This window comes from Phocoena sinus, chromosome 6 (assembly GCF_008692025.1).
Source record: "Phocoena sinus isolate mPhoSin1 chromosome 6, mPhoSin1.pri, whole genome shotgun sequence".
Lineage (NCBI taxonomy): Eukaryota > Metazoa > Chordata > Mammalia > Artiodactyla > Phocoenidae > Phocoena > Phocoena sinus.
Window position 1 is genome coordinate 102995262 of NC_045768.1, and position 18298 is coordinate 103013559.

The window sequence follows — 18298 nt, forward strand, 5'->3', positions numbered from 1 at the left end:
TGCCTGCCTTCCTTCCTTCCTCCCTCCCTCCCTTCCTGCCTTCCTTCCTTCCTTCCTGCCTTCCTGCCTTCCTTCCTGCCTTCCTTCCTTTCTGCCTTCCTGCCTGCCTGACTGCCTTCCTTCCTTCCTGCCTGCCTTCCTTCTTGCCTTCCTTCCTTCCTTCCTGCCTTCCTTCCTTTCTGCCTTCCTGCCTTCCTTCCTGCCTTCCTACCTGCCTTCCTTCCTGCCTTCCTTCCTGCCTTCCTTCCTTCCTGCCTGCCTTCATTTCTGCTTATTATTGTTCATTCCATCTGTTAACCTCCTACCCCTATGAGGAAAGTGGTGTATTACTATCCCTGTACTGACCCATCCACATCTTCATCACCTAGTAAACACCGACAAAAAAGAGCTTAGAACTCTTCCCAAAACCTCTCCCCAACACGCAGAGTATTTCCTCAATTCTGAGATATGTGAGGGTTTTTTTCCCTGAAATTAAAAGGCGTTTATCAGTCAATGCGTACATTATTTAAAAAAACAACAACAACAACACATTAAAAAGGTGTTGTTGAATCATTGGTCCATCTTCTAATCAATACCATTTCAGAATAGTTGCAATTCACCCCCTCCTCTCCTCCCCCCACCAGTTAGGCTCCTCCTATATGCAAATTTCATGTCCAACTTTTTCAATGAAATAAAATGTGACCGATTCTTTGGTCATTGAATATTCTACAGAAACTTCATTTATACATGATTGTATATTATTAAATAATATCAGTGTGCCCCAGTTTATGTAACCAGTCACTTAAAATCTTTATGTTTCTATTAATAGAAACTTCACAAAACCTAGAGTAGAAATTCAAGGTGAATATCGTCATCGGTATATATTCCTATCTTGGAGACCTGAGTTAATTTGATTATAGTGGATAGATATGGATCGATTGTTTAAAAAGTAATTCTTGATTCAGTAAAGAGGCCTTGGATAGCCATTTCATGAAAAGAATTTGAGATGCAGTTAAATCATTTCTGGTATTAAAGCAAATGAGATATGTGAGCTCTTTTGTGGGTTTACTCGCGCATCCTTAGGAATACAAACAAGCATAGAGCATGAGCCCCAAAAAGACAGACATTTCATCGCCACGTTTCTCATTAGTCAACACACACCCAGAAGCTCTCGATGGATATCTCTCATGAAACAGATGAATAATTGCAGAAAGCAATGCATGTAAATTTCTGTGTCATAGTTGCCTCACAGGATTATTTGGAAGGTGAAATGAAATATCACCAGCATGTGTAGATACCCAGTAAATGTCAGTGTCTTGTAAGTTTTAATTTCGTTTGACACTGAAACGCGTCTGGTGCTCGGATATGCCCTGGCCAGGATATAAAGTAACAATGACAAGGGATCCCATTTTTACATACCCTGCGTAAACTGGAGACTTGAGATTGAATACAATCTGATTTATAAATTTGAAGTAGGAGCTGGGGAATTTTTAAAAATTCTTTTTTTGAATACAGTCATTTTTCTCTGATGCTATGATAGTTCTTGGGTGGATAGGGGGAAGAGAGGAGTCCTTCTGATATTTCAGCATTAGGAAGTACGCTCTGAACGGTGTTTTATTGTAGAGTGAAAAGAAAAGAGAAATGAATGTGACAGGGTGATGTAGGGTGACATCCTTTTCTGTTCTCTCTGCCCCTGTAGGACCTCAGCAGCACAGACCTCATCCGGCCCCGCATCAGCCTCGTATGCCAGATTGTCCGGGTTGGCCACATGGAGCTGAAGGAGGGCAAAAAGCACACATGTGGACTCCGAAGACCCTTTGGAGTGGCAGGTACAGAAAGAACCCGAGATGGATGTAAGATGGTATGGCCACTGGGAAAACAGTATGGTGGGGCCTCAAAAAATTAGATTAGGATCCAGCAATCTCACTTCTGTATCCCCAAAGGAATTAAAAGCAGGGTCTCAAAGAGATATTGTCACAGTCACGTTTACCACAGCGTTGTTCACAATAGCCAAAGCAGCCCAGCTGTCTGTTGACGGATGAATGGATAGGCAAAATGGTCTTTCCATACGGGGGAATGTCATTCAGCCTTAAGCAGCCCGTGTCCCCTGCACTGGCAGGCGGATTCTCAACCACTGCGTCGCCAGGGAAGTCCAATGTGAATGTTTTTAATGCCACTTTGAGCTGTACGTTTAAAAATGGTCAAAATGGCAAATTTCATGTTATGTATATTTTTCCACAATAAAAAAAAAATTAAAAGAAATACAGAGAAGAGGGAGGAAGGAGAGAGGAGACTCAGAGACAGTGCAAGATGAATTTGGTTGTTAGTATCAGGCACACCGCGTTTACTGCCTGAAACTGCCACGTAGCTTTTTGTGGGTTCTGTGTCCTCACCTAGATGCCCCTCCTTTGTTTCTCCCTCACCGCCCAGCACTGTGTCTTGTACACAGCAGGGCCCTCTCAGTAAAGCCTCCGTGTGACTGTTGTAATTTTCCCTGACTGCGGCTGCGTATTGATTTTAATTGAATAAAAATCTCCTGGGAAAGTGGTTTGTGTGTCTAGGAAATTGGCTCTTCCAAGGTAACATTGCTTTCAAAGAGCGTCCTTGGCTTAAATCAAACTCCATAACCTTCCAGGAGGCCCTCCATTTTCCTCTGTAGTTTGTTAAATGGAGGAAATATATTTTTGGTATTGCACTGACACTTTGGTCCTAAGTAGTTTTGAAAGCCATCAATTCTGCCCCTGGAACGAGGGCCCAGAAACTGCACGTTTTCAGAGTTGACCTGTGGGTTACGTGGCTGGTGAGGCAGCCTTTGTACCCCAGGAGGCTGTGTGCCTCATGCATCCCTTGAACGGCCTTGCACTGCACCTGCTCTCAAGGTTGGCCAGGCTCTGTCTAGAGGGGACAGCACTACTTCCTGATAGTGAATTGAAATAAAAGCCCAGAAAAGGCAAGGAACCCTGGCCCAGGACTGCTTAGCCATCTATTCGGCAGTCTATTCTTTCATAAGAGATTTCAGGAACATTCGAGGTCGTTGTCTTTCAAACTGGGCCATAGAGATTCAAACGTCAAGCTCAAGGCTTCTATTTGCCCTTCCATTTCAGGGTGTATGTGTGTTCATTCAGGGCGTGGAGATTCATTTACTTTGAGCCTTGATGCCAAGCACCAGAAGTTAGGAGTAACTAGATGATGTCATTCACAAATGAACTGCCTATTTGGGGGTTCAAATACAAATTCTCCAGTGTGCGCACGCACGGGCGCATGCAGTTTTCAGGGGGTCTATTAAGGGCTGATAGCAAGTTGATGTCATGCCCTGCTTTCTACAGCTTCCTTTCACTAACTATTCATTCCCAAGCCTTATGCACTATATGTTCGGATTGATTTGAGAAATCATTTCCTCTCTTGTCTTTAGTTTTTCTAATGATTATTGTCTCATATCTCAGTATTTCTTTTAATCGCCAAACGGATTACCTGTGGCGTGGATCGTTAGTGTGTGTTTTGGGGCTAGATTGTAATTTATTAACCAAGGAATGGCTTCTTGCCATGGCCCTTGCCTAACCTCAGCAGCTGTAGAGTGAATGGCCCACTTATTAGTGCTCTAGGCAGCAGGCATAGTTAGGTTAAATGGTTTGGCCCTGTAATCACTGGGTTCATACCCTGGCTTTACCACTTAAACTTCTGACCTAGGGAAAATTACCTACCTTTCCTGTAGTTAGTTTCCTCATCTCTTAAAGTAGGGCTAATATTAATATTTGTATAAATAAGATAATCCATGCAGTAGGGTTACAACAGCGCTTCCTTAATAGCGCCTACCGGGCATCAAAGACCAAATCACTATATGGTCTTCTAGTCTGTGCTGTTAGTGCCCTGGTGCCCTTCATTTATGTGGAAACCAGGTGAGAAAATGTCAAATCCGAGGGACGGTGGACCACTGCAAGTCTTGAGTTCCTCTCCCAGGTCTTTTATTGTATTGACACTCCTGCCAAGAAAAAAAAAAAAAGAGTGTTCTCTGGGTCTTGGAACGCAGGCTTACTAAAAAGGGTCAGTGTCACGTGACTCAATAACTCACCAACTTGGTCTAGTAGAATGTTTTAAAGGAGGTCGTCTGCAGGGTTGATCCAAGAATACCCAAGCCGCTGCCTGAGCCCCTGATGAATTGATCTCCTGCTAGGCTGGGGACACTGGGAGTCATCATTGGCAAAGAAAGAAAAGAAACGTCCCTGCTCGCTCTCGCTCTCTTTCTTCCTCCAGGGTTCTATGTTTGCTGATACTGTAATCTTCCATAGTTCCTCGCTGAGGCCTGAAGCAATTAGTTTCTTTAATTAAGCTTTGTCTTTTTCCTAGTGATGGATATTACCGATATCATACATGGGAAGGTGGATGATGAAGAAAAGCAACATTTTATTCCGTTTCAGCAGTAAGTACTGTGGCATTATCCCAGGTGACTTGAGACCTGGATTAGGCCTTTGGATGGTGTGTTAGAACCAGGTGCTAGGAACCTTTTGCCTAGTTAGAAAAGGAAAGCTCTTAAGCGGGAAGATTGTCAGAGCGGAGCTGACAGAAGACTTTATTCAAAGTCCTTCATGTGGCGCTCCATTAAGAGGGTAACTGAACTTTCCTGATTCTACAGAAATGACCAAAGAAACATAAGGGGCAAACCTACCAGATCATGGTGCCATTTAAATGCCAGAAATGCCAAAGTTTGTCTGTACTTTGTCCTGTGGAACAGGTATCACAGAGGACGAGGAATCGAGTAGAATAGCACAGGGTTTCTCAGACTGTAACCTGCGTATGAATTACCTGGGATCTTGTTAGAATGGAAAACACGATCTGGTGGGTCTGGAGTCTGCATCTGACAAGCTTCTAGGTGATGCTGCTACTGCAGGTCTGAGGATCACACTTTGAGTAACAAAGGTTTAGGAGATGCGAGAGTGAAGGGTAGACTAATCCTTGTTTTCCTGCAAGCGGAGGGAAGCCAGCCTGGGAATGCATGGAAGCTTTCCCCGCAGAGCTGCACTCAGCTCCCCATTCTGAGTCTCAGGAGCTGGAGCCCCAGGTGGGCCACTGGGGGACGTTGGAGAGCTACTCTCTATCCCCGTAACGCTGAAGGAGCGTACGTGTGAACATCGTGACTGGCTCATACTCCAGCAAGCATGCGCCACTGACCTCGCACAGGTGGCTGGGACGTTGCTGGATCTGACTCCTAACAGGGCAATCGTGTCAGTGAGAAGAATTGATTGTCTCGGCCAGTATGCGGCCACCACAACAGATCAATATGACAAACCGAGAATTCCAGAAACCAGCCCAAGGATATTTGAGTTAATATGTGATTTTATTAGTAATAAGTAATATGGTTATATATATATTTTAATTATTTTAAAATAATTTAAAATCAGTGGAGAAAGATAAACTCTGCAAAAGGTAGTGTTTGAGAAAATTAGCTAACCATTTAAGAAACATAAGTTAGATCCTCATCTCCCACCTCATACCACTGTAAATTCCAGATGATAACATATATAAGTGTAAGAGCCAAAAATCTTAAAGTACTATAGGAAAACAAAAGTTTTATACGGTGTGATGTGTGGGAGGCCTTTCTGATTCAGACACCAAAGATTCACCTAAAGAAGAAAAATTGATAGGTTTCGCCACACAGAAATTTTAGACAACTTATACATAGAAAAAATTTAATAAACTCTTTGCAATGTCTATGAAAAAGAATAAATATTTCTAAATTGTAAGGAATTAATACAAGTTCATAAGGAAGTAAGAAGGAAACATACACATGCAAAGAAATGGCCTATAAATTCATTGAGAATCAATGAAAGGCAAATGAAACAATGAGGTTTAGTTTTGGGGTTGACGAAGTTTTAAAAATATATGATATTCAGCGTTCAGTGGGTATAAATACTACTTATAAGAATATAAATTGTTATAATGCATTAAAAACCTTAAAATTTAGTAATTTCAAAGAATATACTCCATAATTAACAGTGATTATTTCTGTTGGTGTAACTCTAGGTGATTTAGCCCCTCTTTTGGTTTAACTGCTTACTATTCTTTCTACAATAAATAGGTATTATATGTAATTTTATTTAAAGTCTAAAAATCCTTATCTTTCATTTTAAAGTCCAGCACTTTTGGATAAGTTTCTAAATATAATAGTATAAATAGTTTGTGCTAAGTAGTACTTCCCTTCTCATCCAGAAGCTGCTATTAATTATTTTTAAAATATGTACTTATCTAGTATCCTACCACCTATACACTGACCCTCCAAGAATATGGTGAGGTAAATATTTTATGTAGCTTAGTGCTAGTGTGAATTATGACACAACTTTCAAATTCATGAATGCTGCTCCCAGTGTAAATACGTATATTTAAGTATATTAAATAAGTGTGATATATTAAATTAATACATGTAATATATTAAAATATATAATTTTATATTAATGCATTAAATCAAATGATTTCATATATTAAACCAACTATATTACAATATCTTATGTAAATATAATAAATATTAAATAAAATATATAGCATAAATGTGAACCTATAAATACATAAAATATAAATATACTTGTGATAAATATAAATAATTTTCATATCCATGAATGTTGTTTCTATTATATATACATATATTATAATTATGTCCTATGTATAATATATGTATATTTTATATGTATATGTGTACTAGGAGCAGCATTCATGGATGTGGGAGTTATATGAAATATTATATAATAATATATATAATATTATATATGTTTCAATATATATGAATTATCGGGGCAGCATTCATGAGTATGAAATTTATTCTACTCCATACAAATAATATTATAAATGTATATAAAATAGGAGCCACATTATGGATGTGAGTTACCTCAAATGTGTTTCTCTGTATTTGTCTCACTTTCTGAGGTGGGTTTCTTCTTTGGTTATGTGCCTCCCCGCTTACTTTCTGAACCAGCTCTTACCTAAGCAGCCCTGCTGAAACTGAGCTTTCAGACTGTCTCCACCGCATAATAATACAAGCTTTGAGTCTCCAAGGAGCCCAGCCCTAATTTGATTACCACTCACTGTGTGGCCAACAGCCACTGCAGCTTTCACGATGCACATCACAGCCTCTGGCGTAGAACTCCTAAGATTTATGGCAAATGCTTTCATAACTCACCTCGAAAGCTTTGTAGTGATTATTATATTGGGAGAGTTTTATGCGTGTATCCTGCTAGTCTAAGAGGGAGTCATTTGAAAACAACTCAGACTGTCGCAATCCCACTTTTCAGGAACATATTGCAGAATGCTTCCCCCCTATTGTCAGGGTACAGGTCTGAACCCTGCAGAGAAAGCTGGCCTGTGTGTCGTGGGCAAGAGAAGGAAACCACAGCAGAGAAGACTGGCCACCGTTGTCCCGCGCCCGGCTGATATGTAGTTATTGATAGCGCTTGTGCTTCCCATAGAATGGGGGCTGTGTTTGGCTCTTTGATCCCCCTGTATGAGCCTCAGCCAGATGTGATCTTTAAAGTGGCTCTTGTTTGCTGGTGGCTGTGCCATTGCAACCCTAAGCATAGTTCTTCATCGTGTGGGGTTCCACGAACACCATCCCGAAGCCGCTGCGTACATACCGCTCTTGTACATTGAGTCTTGTCACTAGATGTGGGCCTTCCAGGCATGTGATCCTGGCCCATTTCCTTACAGATGAGGAAACTGAGGCCCAGAGGGGAGACTCTAGCAGAGCTCACTTGGCAAGTAGAGCCAGGACCCGGAGGCTGGGTCTTCCTGCCCCTTCCTCCGTCCATCTACCATTCCATTCCCGCAGCCTCTCCCACCTTATAAAGTGCATCAAGCATCGCCCCTGGTTTTAGTTGTTAACATTTGACCATCAGTTTTGTTTGTTCTTGGGGTTTATTTATCCCCTCACTCCCCCAAGTCATTTCAAGATGAATTCGGTGTCTAAGATAGGCCCCCGGTGGGAAAATAAAGATGGAAAGTATCCTGTAGTTAGGTTCCTCTACTGTTTATATTTCCAACTGACGCGCATCGGACCCACCACTATCTGAGGCTGTGCTGCAGAGACTTAACTCTTTTTTCCTTACCAGTCATTTCTGACTTTCCCAGAATTGCCATGGAAACCTATATCCGGCAGAGGCAGCTAATCATGTCGCCCCTGATAACATCCCATGTGATTGGGGAGAACGAGCCACTCACTTCAGTCTTGAATAAAGTGATAGCAGCCAAAGAAGTGAATCACAAAGGACAAGGTACACAGCCCTATGTACTGAGCTGGGAGGGGACTCTGGCACGGGTGGAGGGGTGGCACTCAGAGCTGAGTCCTTGGACTCTGGCCCTTTCACTATCTTTCTCTGATATAAAACAGACCCTGCTGGGGACTGCCCACCTCAGTTTCCGTCTAAAGGCAGTTAAGACTTAAGAGAGTTGGATCACAGCTGTATTTTTTAAATTCTACAGAACAGATTCTCATCCCATGAGTCTTTCCTCACTTTTGTCTGACCTGTAATCCCCGTGTTGTTTCCACAGGTCAAGGCACAAAGGAAAAGTTTTTTTTTTTTTATTTTTTAAAATTAATTTTTATTGGAAATTAAAAACTAAAAAAATTAGTTTTTATAGTTGCTTCACAACGTTGTGTTAGTTTCTGCTGTATAGCAAAGTGAATCAGTTATACGTATACATAGATCCCTTTTTTGGATTTCCTTCCCATTTAAGTCACCGCAGAGCATTGAGTACAGTCCCTTGTGCTATACAGTAGGTTCTCATTAGTTAAGAAAAAGAGTTTTGAGGATAATTATGTTCCACTCTCTGAATATGTTTCTCCCGATATGTTTCCTAAAATTGAGAGGAAGGAGACCAAAGTGATGCAAATGAATATGTATTAATATAAACTAATGGGCTACCTAGCACAACATTTTTAGTTGTTTTTAGTACCTCCATATATCATTTTGTTGACATAGTTTTAACTCAGAGGAGTTCTGCTTATTGAAACTGCATTTTTAACTCAAATAATAAGGGAAAATAGTTTAAAATCTGAAATTCAAATGGTGATGATTTGGGGATAATTTTGAAGATTGAGTCAAGTTTTGTTTTTTTTTTTTTTACCACCCTGTAATCGTCTTCTGAAGTGGAAGCAATTAGGAAACATTTTCAGGATATTTAATTTGCCATGTGTTCACAGTTATCCTGAGTAGTAAATACGTGTGAGAAATCATAGAATCCGAAAATAAATAACTAAATGTATTTCTGTTGTTTTGGAACTCCTAACCTAAGGATATAATTTGTTAAAGTGGAAAACCCTTACACTAAGTAGATTGCTGTGTATGTACAATTTTTTTGAACAAAACTGAAAAAAGAATACCATTCCTTCTCCTCCTTCTTAGCAATACACTTTTCAAATGTTTTCATGCTCTTCATAAATATTTTTTGTGGCTGCATAATATTCCATTGCTTGGATATATATATATATATATATATATATATATATATATATATATTTTTTTTTTTTTTTTGAGCATGGAATTCCTAGGTAAGCACTTAAATGCTTTCTCTTTTGTTGCCATTATAAATTTAAATAACTCTGCTGTGACTATCTTTATATATGAATCTTTTTCCATATTTAGGACTGCCTCCCCGAGAAAATTCCCGGAAGTAGGATTTCTGGGCCAAATGATAGGGATGAGCTTAAACCTGGAGATGTACATATTTCCAGAATACTTCCCATAGGTTTCTTCCTGTGGGCACTAATTGCCATATGCCCACTTTGCAAACTGATGTTTAAAAATCTTGACCTGTTTGAAAGGTGAAAAGTAGACCACCGTAGCATTTTAAAAAACTACGTGACAGTGAACTGTCTGGCCTTCATATGTATTGATATTTAGGAGTTTTCTAAAGTTTTCCTTCCTTTCTAAAGTTTTTGTGAACTCTTTGTGTAATGAAGATAACAATTTGTCTTACTTAGGACACATACTTTTCGATTTCTGGTTTGCCAAATATTTATAAACCTTTTGTACTTCTTTGTGAATTGTATATTCATGTTCTGTTTATTTGTGAGGATCTGAATGTTCTTCTTAGTATGAATTCCTAATTTCTTATAATATTTCACCATGCCTTTTATAGGCATATGTAGTATATGGTTTTTGAAGTATACCTTTTACTTTTTATGCATATCACAATTTCAGTTTGTATAGATAATTCTTTTGCTTTTGTGATTTCTTCATTTGTTTCTCTACTTAGAAAAATGGTTCGTACTCAGAGATTTGATAGTGATACACTTATTTTTTCCTTTAATTTCCTGTCTTTTTATCTGTTCACTTTTCTGTTATATTAGGAATTTATTTTAGTGAAAATGTGTCGTGAGAGGTTAGATTGATTCTAAGTAGCTAGAAAATTATCCCAGCACGTTTATAGAATTGTTCCATTTTTCATGATTTGTTATGTCTCTCTTGCTGTATGTTTAATTGCTGTATAAAATAGTACTTGATTTCATTGTTTCCATTGATTTATATATCTTTTCTACTACTAATATCACTCATTACTATAACTTTACAGTATTTTGATATCTGAGAGAGGCTATCTTTATTTTTTTTCCCCAAAGTAAACATCCATTCACATTTCTGTCAAATTCTCAAAGAAATCTTACTGTGATTTTTTTTTTTTTTTTTTTTTTGCGGTATGCGGGCCTCTCACTGTTATGGCCTCTCCTGTTGCGGAGCACAGGCTCCAGATGCGCAGGCTCAGCGGCCATGGCTCATGGGCCCAGCTGCTCCACGGCACGTGGGATCCTCCCAGACCGGGGCACGAACCTGTGTCCCCTGCATCGGCAGGCAGACCCTCAATCACTGCGCCACCAGGGAAGCCCCCTTACTGTGATTTTGTTGGGAGTATCATTAAAATTCTAAGTTAACTAGGGGAGAATTTACATCTTTATAATAATGTGTTTTTGTATCAATACCACACATATATTTTTCTCAGCGTTTGTGTGTGTTTATTATATGGATCATAACAAAGAGCTAAAAGTTTATCTTTTCTTTCTTTAAAGGACTTTGGGTGTCCTTGAAGCTCCTGCCGGGGGACCTCACACAGGTTCAGAAAAACTTTTCACACTTGGTGGATAGATCCACAGCAATCGCCCGGAAAATGGGCTTTCCTGAAATAATCCTTCCAGGTAAACACTTTGCTTGATTCACCTGTTCTGCGTCCTCTAGGACTTTGTTCCATGCAGCCATCACTTCTAATGGGACTCTTGAGGCAACATGGATCCATAAGATTTCATTATTTGCATTCAGTGATATCGAGACGGTGGGAGATAGAGACGGGGTTGCAGTACCTTAGAAAACTACCCAGTGTGCAAGCCCAAGAGAACGCTTTTAAATGTACTCAGAAATTTCTCTTTGCTCTCTCTTTACGTTCTGCACAAGCCCCTCTGAAATACTTCCTCGACCATCCATTAAGTAGCGCTAAATAGCACAGCTTCTCTGTCCCGAGAATAATTTGCTTCATCTGCTCGTACCTCTTCTCGTGATGGCATCACCAGCACCATGAGCTCCTTGCCAGGAAATTCCAGCGATGTGCCCACTCAGCTCAGACTCAGCTGGACCTTCTGCTCCAGTGGCTTAAGCTCCAACTATGTTCTCGGCTCTCCCCGTACTTGTGGTGACAAGAATGTAAACATTCTGCAGTTTCCTACTTTAGTTTCATCTTTTTTGGCCACCGCGTGTTGGTAATCTGCATAGGTGTTCTTGTGAATTCACTGATTTAACCCATTTACTTTCTTTTTTTTTTAAAATAAGTTTATTTAATTTAATTTTGGCTGTGTTGGGTCTCCGTTGCTGCGCGAGGGCTTTCTCTAGTTGCTGCCGGCAGGGGCTGCTCTTTGTTGCGGTGCGCGGGCTTCTCATTGCGGTGGCTACTCTTGCTGCAGAGCATGGGCTCTAGAGCGCAGGCTCAGTAGTTGTGGCGCACAGGCTTAGTTGCTCCGCAGCATGTGGGCTCTTTCAGGACCAGGGATCGAACCCGTGTCCCTTGCATTAGCAGGTGGATTCCTAACCACTGTGCCACCGGGGAAGCCCCCATTTACTTTCTTGATTGTTATAGTGGTCAAAGGAAATCATCCCCTCCAGGAACCTTATATATGTGTATTATATAAAATATATGTGTTATAACTATTAAAATATAAGTATGTTGTATATTTGATAGATAGGAAGAAAGAATATATGAATAAACAATCTTTGGCATGTTAGAAAAATTCTCAAAAACCAAGCTGTTTATTGCATAAAAATTCAGGTTCTTTTAAACTAATACAAGATCTTGTTTCTCCTTTGGGAAATTAAGGAGCAGTAATAATTTGATGCCTCACACATTTCTGTACATGGTGGGTATTAAAAGTATATTTGTGGAATGAATGAAAGGGTTCTAAAATTGAGATTATCATTTTCTTCTTTTCTCATGAAAAGTAGTTTTTCATCTGCCTACTTCATCCCTTCCAGGGCCATTTCACCCTAATACATATTCATCAACATTCTAGGAAAATGTTTTGTCTTCTTGTTGTTTATAAAAATAAGTATTGATACTCTTCCTATAACTGAAGGCAGTTTTATTGCTACAGCAAGATCGAAATCTGAAAAACGAAAATAGAGAAGTTTATCTTTTGGACAAAGTGCATTTATCTTGGAAATCTGGCTTGGAAAGATTCTTTCTATTCAGTAGTATTGGTTCATAAACTTCCAGGGCTATAACAGACTTTAAAAATCATCTCGGATGATGGTTCTCAAGTATGCTAGTCTTTGGGTCAGCCAATCAGGATCACCTGGGAAATATGAAGATACCGATTCCCAGATTTTTCCAGAGACTCTGATGCAGTTTGTATGACCGGGGCTCTGCGGGGGATTCCGGTAATCGGCCAGGTTTGAGGAATAGAAGATCTGGGCTCACATCCCTCAGCTGGGCTCCCTCTCATCGTCATTGAAACAGGCTGCAGATTCATCTTAAACTTCACCCTCTCCTGCACTTTCTCCTGTAGCTAAATTCTTGGAAGAGATTATGTACTCTCTGTTTCCTCACCTGCCAGTCTCCCTCTATCCTGCCTGGAATGGCTGTCACTAGTCACCAAAGATTACAGTGGCACCAAGTCCACTGGATATTTTTAGCGTAATGGTCACCTCGGGCCAGTATGTGACCAGGTTGACCACTCCCTCCGTGAAATGTTCCCCCTCGCCGTCTGTGATCCCACACACTCCTCTTTTTCTCCATCCCCCTGAGGCCTCTCCCAGGAATCCTTTGCCACCTGAGCATCTTCGACCTCACCTTTAAATGTTGGAGTTCCTCGGTCTATGCCCTGTCTTAGTTTGCTTGAGCTACCATAACAAAATACTTCGGGCCGTGAGGCTTAAATGACGGAAGTTTGTTTTCTCACAGTTCTGGACGCCAGAAGTCCAAGATCAATGTATCTGTAGGGTTGTTTCTTCTGAATCCTCTCTCCTTGATTTGCAGGTGGCCCCCTTCTCACTGTGTCCTCACACCGTCACCCCCCAGTCTGCGTGTCTGTGTCCCAATCTTTTCTTATAAGGACACGAGTCATATTGGATTAGGACCCGCCATATGACCTCATTTGACCTTATTCACCTCTTTAACATATGAATTTGGGGGGAGGGGCGCAATTCAATCTGTAACAGGACCCTTTCCTTCTCCCCTCTGTTCCCTCCCTTGGTGGATCTCATCCACTCATTTTGCTTCTGTGTGTTAGTTGCCTCCAAATCCAAATCTGTAGGCCCAAGACCCTTCCTTTGAACTCCACAACCATCCATCCAACTGCTTCCTGCCTCAGGACTTGAGTGGGTCCTCTTCCCATTGGATCACTCTTCTCCTTGTTTATTTCTTACTCAAAATCCGCATTTGGAACTTGTCATCCTGGGCATCTAGACCTGACTCTTCTGTTGTGTTTTATCTAAGAGAACAGCCCCTCATCCATCCAGCTGCACAAACACGAAGCCTGAAGATCACCCTTGACACTCCTTTCCTTTACATCTCACACAAAATTAATGGAGGAGACCTGCCAGTTTTCCCTTTCAAAGGCTTCTCAATGTCACCCCCTTCTCTCCATCCTGTTACCGCTACCCAACTTCTAGCTACTGTCATCAATTCCCTGGACAAGTGCCAGCACTTCCTAACTGTTTCTCCTGTTTCTGCTCTTTCTGCCTCATTCTCCACACTATAGCATGAATGATCTTTTATAAATGCCTATCTGATTTCGTCCCACTCCCTCCTTGCTGAAAACATGACTTCTGTCTATATTTAGGATGAAGGTATAAATTCTTCACTTGGCCTGCAGGCCTCAGGGAGACTTGTCTTATGCCTGTCTCTCACCTCATCTCACCACAGCTTTCCCCTCACTTGAAGACTTCCATCATATATCTACTACCTCCGGGCCTTTGCACATGCTATTCTCTCTCCCTCTTCCTCCCATGCCTCCAATATCAGCTCAAAGGAGAGATTCCCACACCTTCCAAACAAGGTTGGGACTTAGTGTGATGCTTTCACCGAGCCTGGCCTTTCCCTTCTTTTGTAATGATGCATTTCATCAGGTGATTGTCTGAGAATGCTTCTCTTGCCCACCAGACTTACAGCTGCATGAGAGCAAGGCTGGTGCATGGCTTACCGTCGTTTCCCAAACACCTAGCACAGTGCTTGGTACAGAGTAGATGCTCAGTCCATTTTTTAAGTGAGTAAATCAATATTATTTCATTTTATTGTGCCATAATTTATTCAGCTGTTTCTGTGGTTGGAAATTGAGGGTGATTCCAAGTTTTCACATTCACAAACAATATCACAGTGAATATCCCTGTGGATAAATCATTGCTCGTGTTTTCTTATTGCAATATAGTTAATGTACAATCTTAGGTAAGTTTCATGTGTACAACAGGGATTCACAGTTTTTACAGGTTATATTCCATTTATAGTTAGTATAAAATATTGGCTATAGTCCCTGTTCTCTACAATATATCCTTGTAGCTTATTTTACACATAGTTGTTTGTACCTCTTCCTCCCCTACCCCTATCTTGCCCCTCCCCTCTTCCCTCTGCCCACCGGTAACCACCAGCTTTTCTCTATATCTGTGAGGCTGTGTCTTTTTTGTTATATTCACTAGTCTGTTTTAATTTTTAGATTCCACATACAAGTGATATACAGTATTTGTCTCTCTCTGTCTGGCTTATTTCACCAATACCCTCCAAGTCCATCCATGTCGGTGCAAATGGCAAAATTTTATTCTTTTTTTCTGACTGAGTAGTATTCCATTGTGTGTGTGTGTGTGTGTGTGTGTGTGTGTGTGTGTGTACACACCACATCTTCTTTATCCATTCATCTGCTGATAGACACTAAACTGTATTCCAAAGACACTGTGGTATATATAGAGAGGTAGAATGAGGTAAGCTACAGGGAACAATACACATAGAAACTTCTGCTGTATGAATAGTTTATTACCAAGTCAGAACATTTTATATTTTACTTATAATTTGCATCTTATTACATCCTGAGATTTAAAAATGACTCCACACAGCACCACTCACAGGCTGGGTTGTCGTGTTGCAGGAGATGTTCGGAATGATATTTACGTCACCCTGATCCATGGGGAGTTTGACAAAGGGAAAAAGAAGACACCGAAGAACGTGGAGGTGACCATGTCTGTGTATGATGAGGAGGGCAGGCTCTTGGAGGTACGTGGTGTCCCCAGCAGTCCCGCTGCCGTCACACGCTCCTTTCTAACAACAGGACTTGGCACGTGATGTCAATTGTTCTCCACTGTAGAGCACATTTGGTGTTTCACAAGGAAAGAATAGGAAACCTGTTGTGATTAGCAATCACCAATTGTAGTAATAAATTCACGTAGACTCTTGTTTTCATGATTTCTCCTGTGCTGAGAAAGACCTTAAGCCACCAGGGATTTCAGGTGTACACTTCCGATGCAGAGATTCTGTATCATTTTCAAGTTCTTTAGCCACTTTCAAGACTGATAAGGTCCTCCGGGGCTGGCATGGTGTGACATTCCTGCCCAGGTCATATGGAGGGCACACGCCCTCCCCCTGGGTGAGCTAAACCAGCGGAGATGTGCCTGTTAGAGCTGTTACACCAGAACGGCTCTTGGTTCGAGGTCAACTACCACGCTCTTTAGTTTTGGGAATCGGGAAACTGCAGCCCAGAAAGGATAAACTATTTTCTCAGGGAAGCACAGGACTTAGTGGTGGCACTGGGAACGGGCACAGGTGTCCTGCCTTCCGGTCCACTGTTCCTCCAACAGAAGTGACTCTTCATTCTGACATCAAGGAGAAGGAGAGGCAGGGGGAGGCTTTCATTGTCCCAGCTGACATCTGGCTCCTCTTGTATGAGCCATACTTACCTGCTTCGGAATGCACTCCATTCACTGAGTCCCTCACGGCGGGGGCACAGCCGAGTACACAACCCCTGCACTTCCCCATGGATATGATCATCTCCCAAGGAATCAGTTGACTAAGTTGTCTTTTGCATAGAGGGGTAAGCAGGATGCGGTGGGCCACGGTACGGGAGTGATTTCTTTGTGCTGTTGAGAGAGTCCTTTTGCCCCAGGAGTTCAAGTACACATCTTCACGGCTCTGCTAACTAGCTTGGAAGTGCCCCCATGGAGGCCTGATGCTACTGAACTAAGTGGTTCATTTCTAGGAAGAGACACAACCCTAAGTTCTAGTGAACATGCCACACCTACACCAGGTCCTTAAAGCAGAGTATAGACAGGACCTCACACAGCAGTGTGTCTGCACCCATGCTGGAGCTCCTGGTCACCCTCTCGAGGCCTCTGTTCCCTGAGAGAGGAAAGAAGAAAGAAAGAAAGGACAGTGTATGGCTGGGATGGAAGAGAGAAGAAAAGTTCCAGCAAAGAGGAATGTTAAGCTTGTGCTGGGTGCCTTAGCTACTACACATTGAGACACTTGGACCCTCAAAGTGCTAGAAACTGGTTCTTCTTTTTTAATTATTTTTTTTTTATTGAAGTGTAGTTGATTTACAACGTTGTGTTAGTTTCAGGCGTACAACAAAGTGGTTCCGTTATCCATCCATCCATCTATCTATCTATCTATATTATTTTTCAGATTCTTCTCCCATATATGTCATTAAAAGATATTGAGTAGAGTTCCCTGTGCTATACAGTAGGTCCTTGTTGTGCATCTATTTTATATATAGTAGTGTGTATATGTCAATGCCAACTTCCTAATTATCCCTCCCCGCTACCTTTCTCCTTTGGTAACCATAAGTTTGTTTTCTATGTCTGTGAGTCTTTCTGTTTTGTAAATAGAAATGTTTTGTACATTTGTATCATTTTCTTTAAGGTTCCACATACAAGTGATATCATATGATATTTGTCTTTCTCTGTCTGACTTACCTCACTTAGTATGGTAATCTCTAGGTCCATCCATGTTGCTACAGATGGCATTATTTCATTCTTTTTTTATAGCTGAGTAGTGTCCCATTGTGTATATATATATATATATACACCATATTTTCTTGGAAACTCATTCTCACTCTACTGTTCACCCCCAGATGTAATCAGCTTATGTATGCCAGTGTAAGGCATGTACTGTCCATGTGGAATACCCTTAGTGTTCTAGATATTACTACCCCCTCCTAATTTTTTCTTTCCATCTGAAGAAAGCAATTCATCCTGGTGCTGGATACGAAGGCATTTCCGAGTACAAATCAGTGGTCTATTACCAAGTCAAGCAGCCCTGTTGGTATGAGACTGTCAAGGTGAGAATGTATCATCAGTAACCCCTATCATATATGAAACCTCGTTTAGATTCCTTTCTTCTTTTTACCCACAAATCTTTCGTAGAAGCTCATTTCTCTTTCGTAAACTTCAGAAACCTTAAGTAACATTCTCGTTCGTAAACGTGTTGAAATTGGAAGGGAGAAACTTGATGTTGTAATGATGTAAGAGGCTGCCAAGATGGTCCAGAACCAACTGGAAATTTTCACACTGTGCAAGCAGTTTCCTAACATTTCTTTCCTTCTTGGCCTGTAACCAAGTTAGCTGGGCTTCTTTTCAATTTAAATATGTCTCTTACAAATTCCAAAGTGCTCCTGAGATCAGTCCGCTCGCGTGAGCCTCACAGTAGCTCTGTGACAAACGGTCCGAGTTGCAGCAGCCCATTTTCTGATGACATAACTGACACTCAGAAAAGTGAAGTGACCAAGTTCCTCTAGCTGCTCGTGTCGGAGCCTAAACTGGATTCCACTTCTTCTGAGCCCCAGACTCCATCAACTCTTTCCTTTTTTGTTGTTCTGGTTTTTTAC

At 41.1% G+C, this 18298-nt stretch overlaps 1 protein-coding gene across 1 annotated transcript in view; it reads left to right on the top strand.

Annotated features, from left to right (window-relative positions):
• DOCK5 (dedicator of cytokinesis 5) overlaps positions 1–18298 on the top strand; it is a 220937-nt gene that overhangs the window by 117359 nt on the left and 85280 nt on the right. The window contains 6 exon segments of the mRNA XM_032635523.1: positions 1679–1808; positions 4324–4396; positions 8089–8231; positions 11021–11146; positions 15569–15693; positions 17654–17752. Coding sequence (XP_032491414.1) covers positions 1679–1808; positions 4324–4396; positions 8089–8231; positions 11021–11146; positions 15569–15693; positions 17654–17752 — 696 coding nt within the window.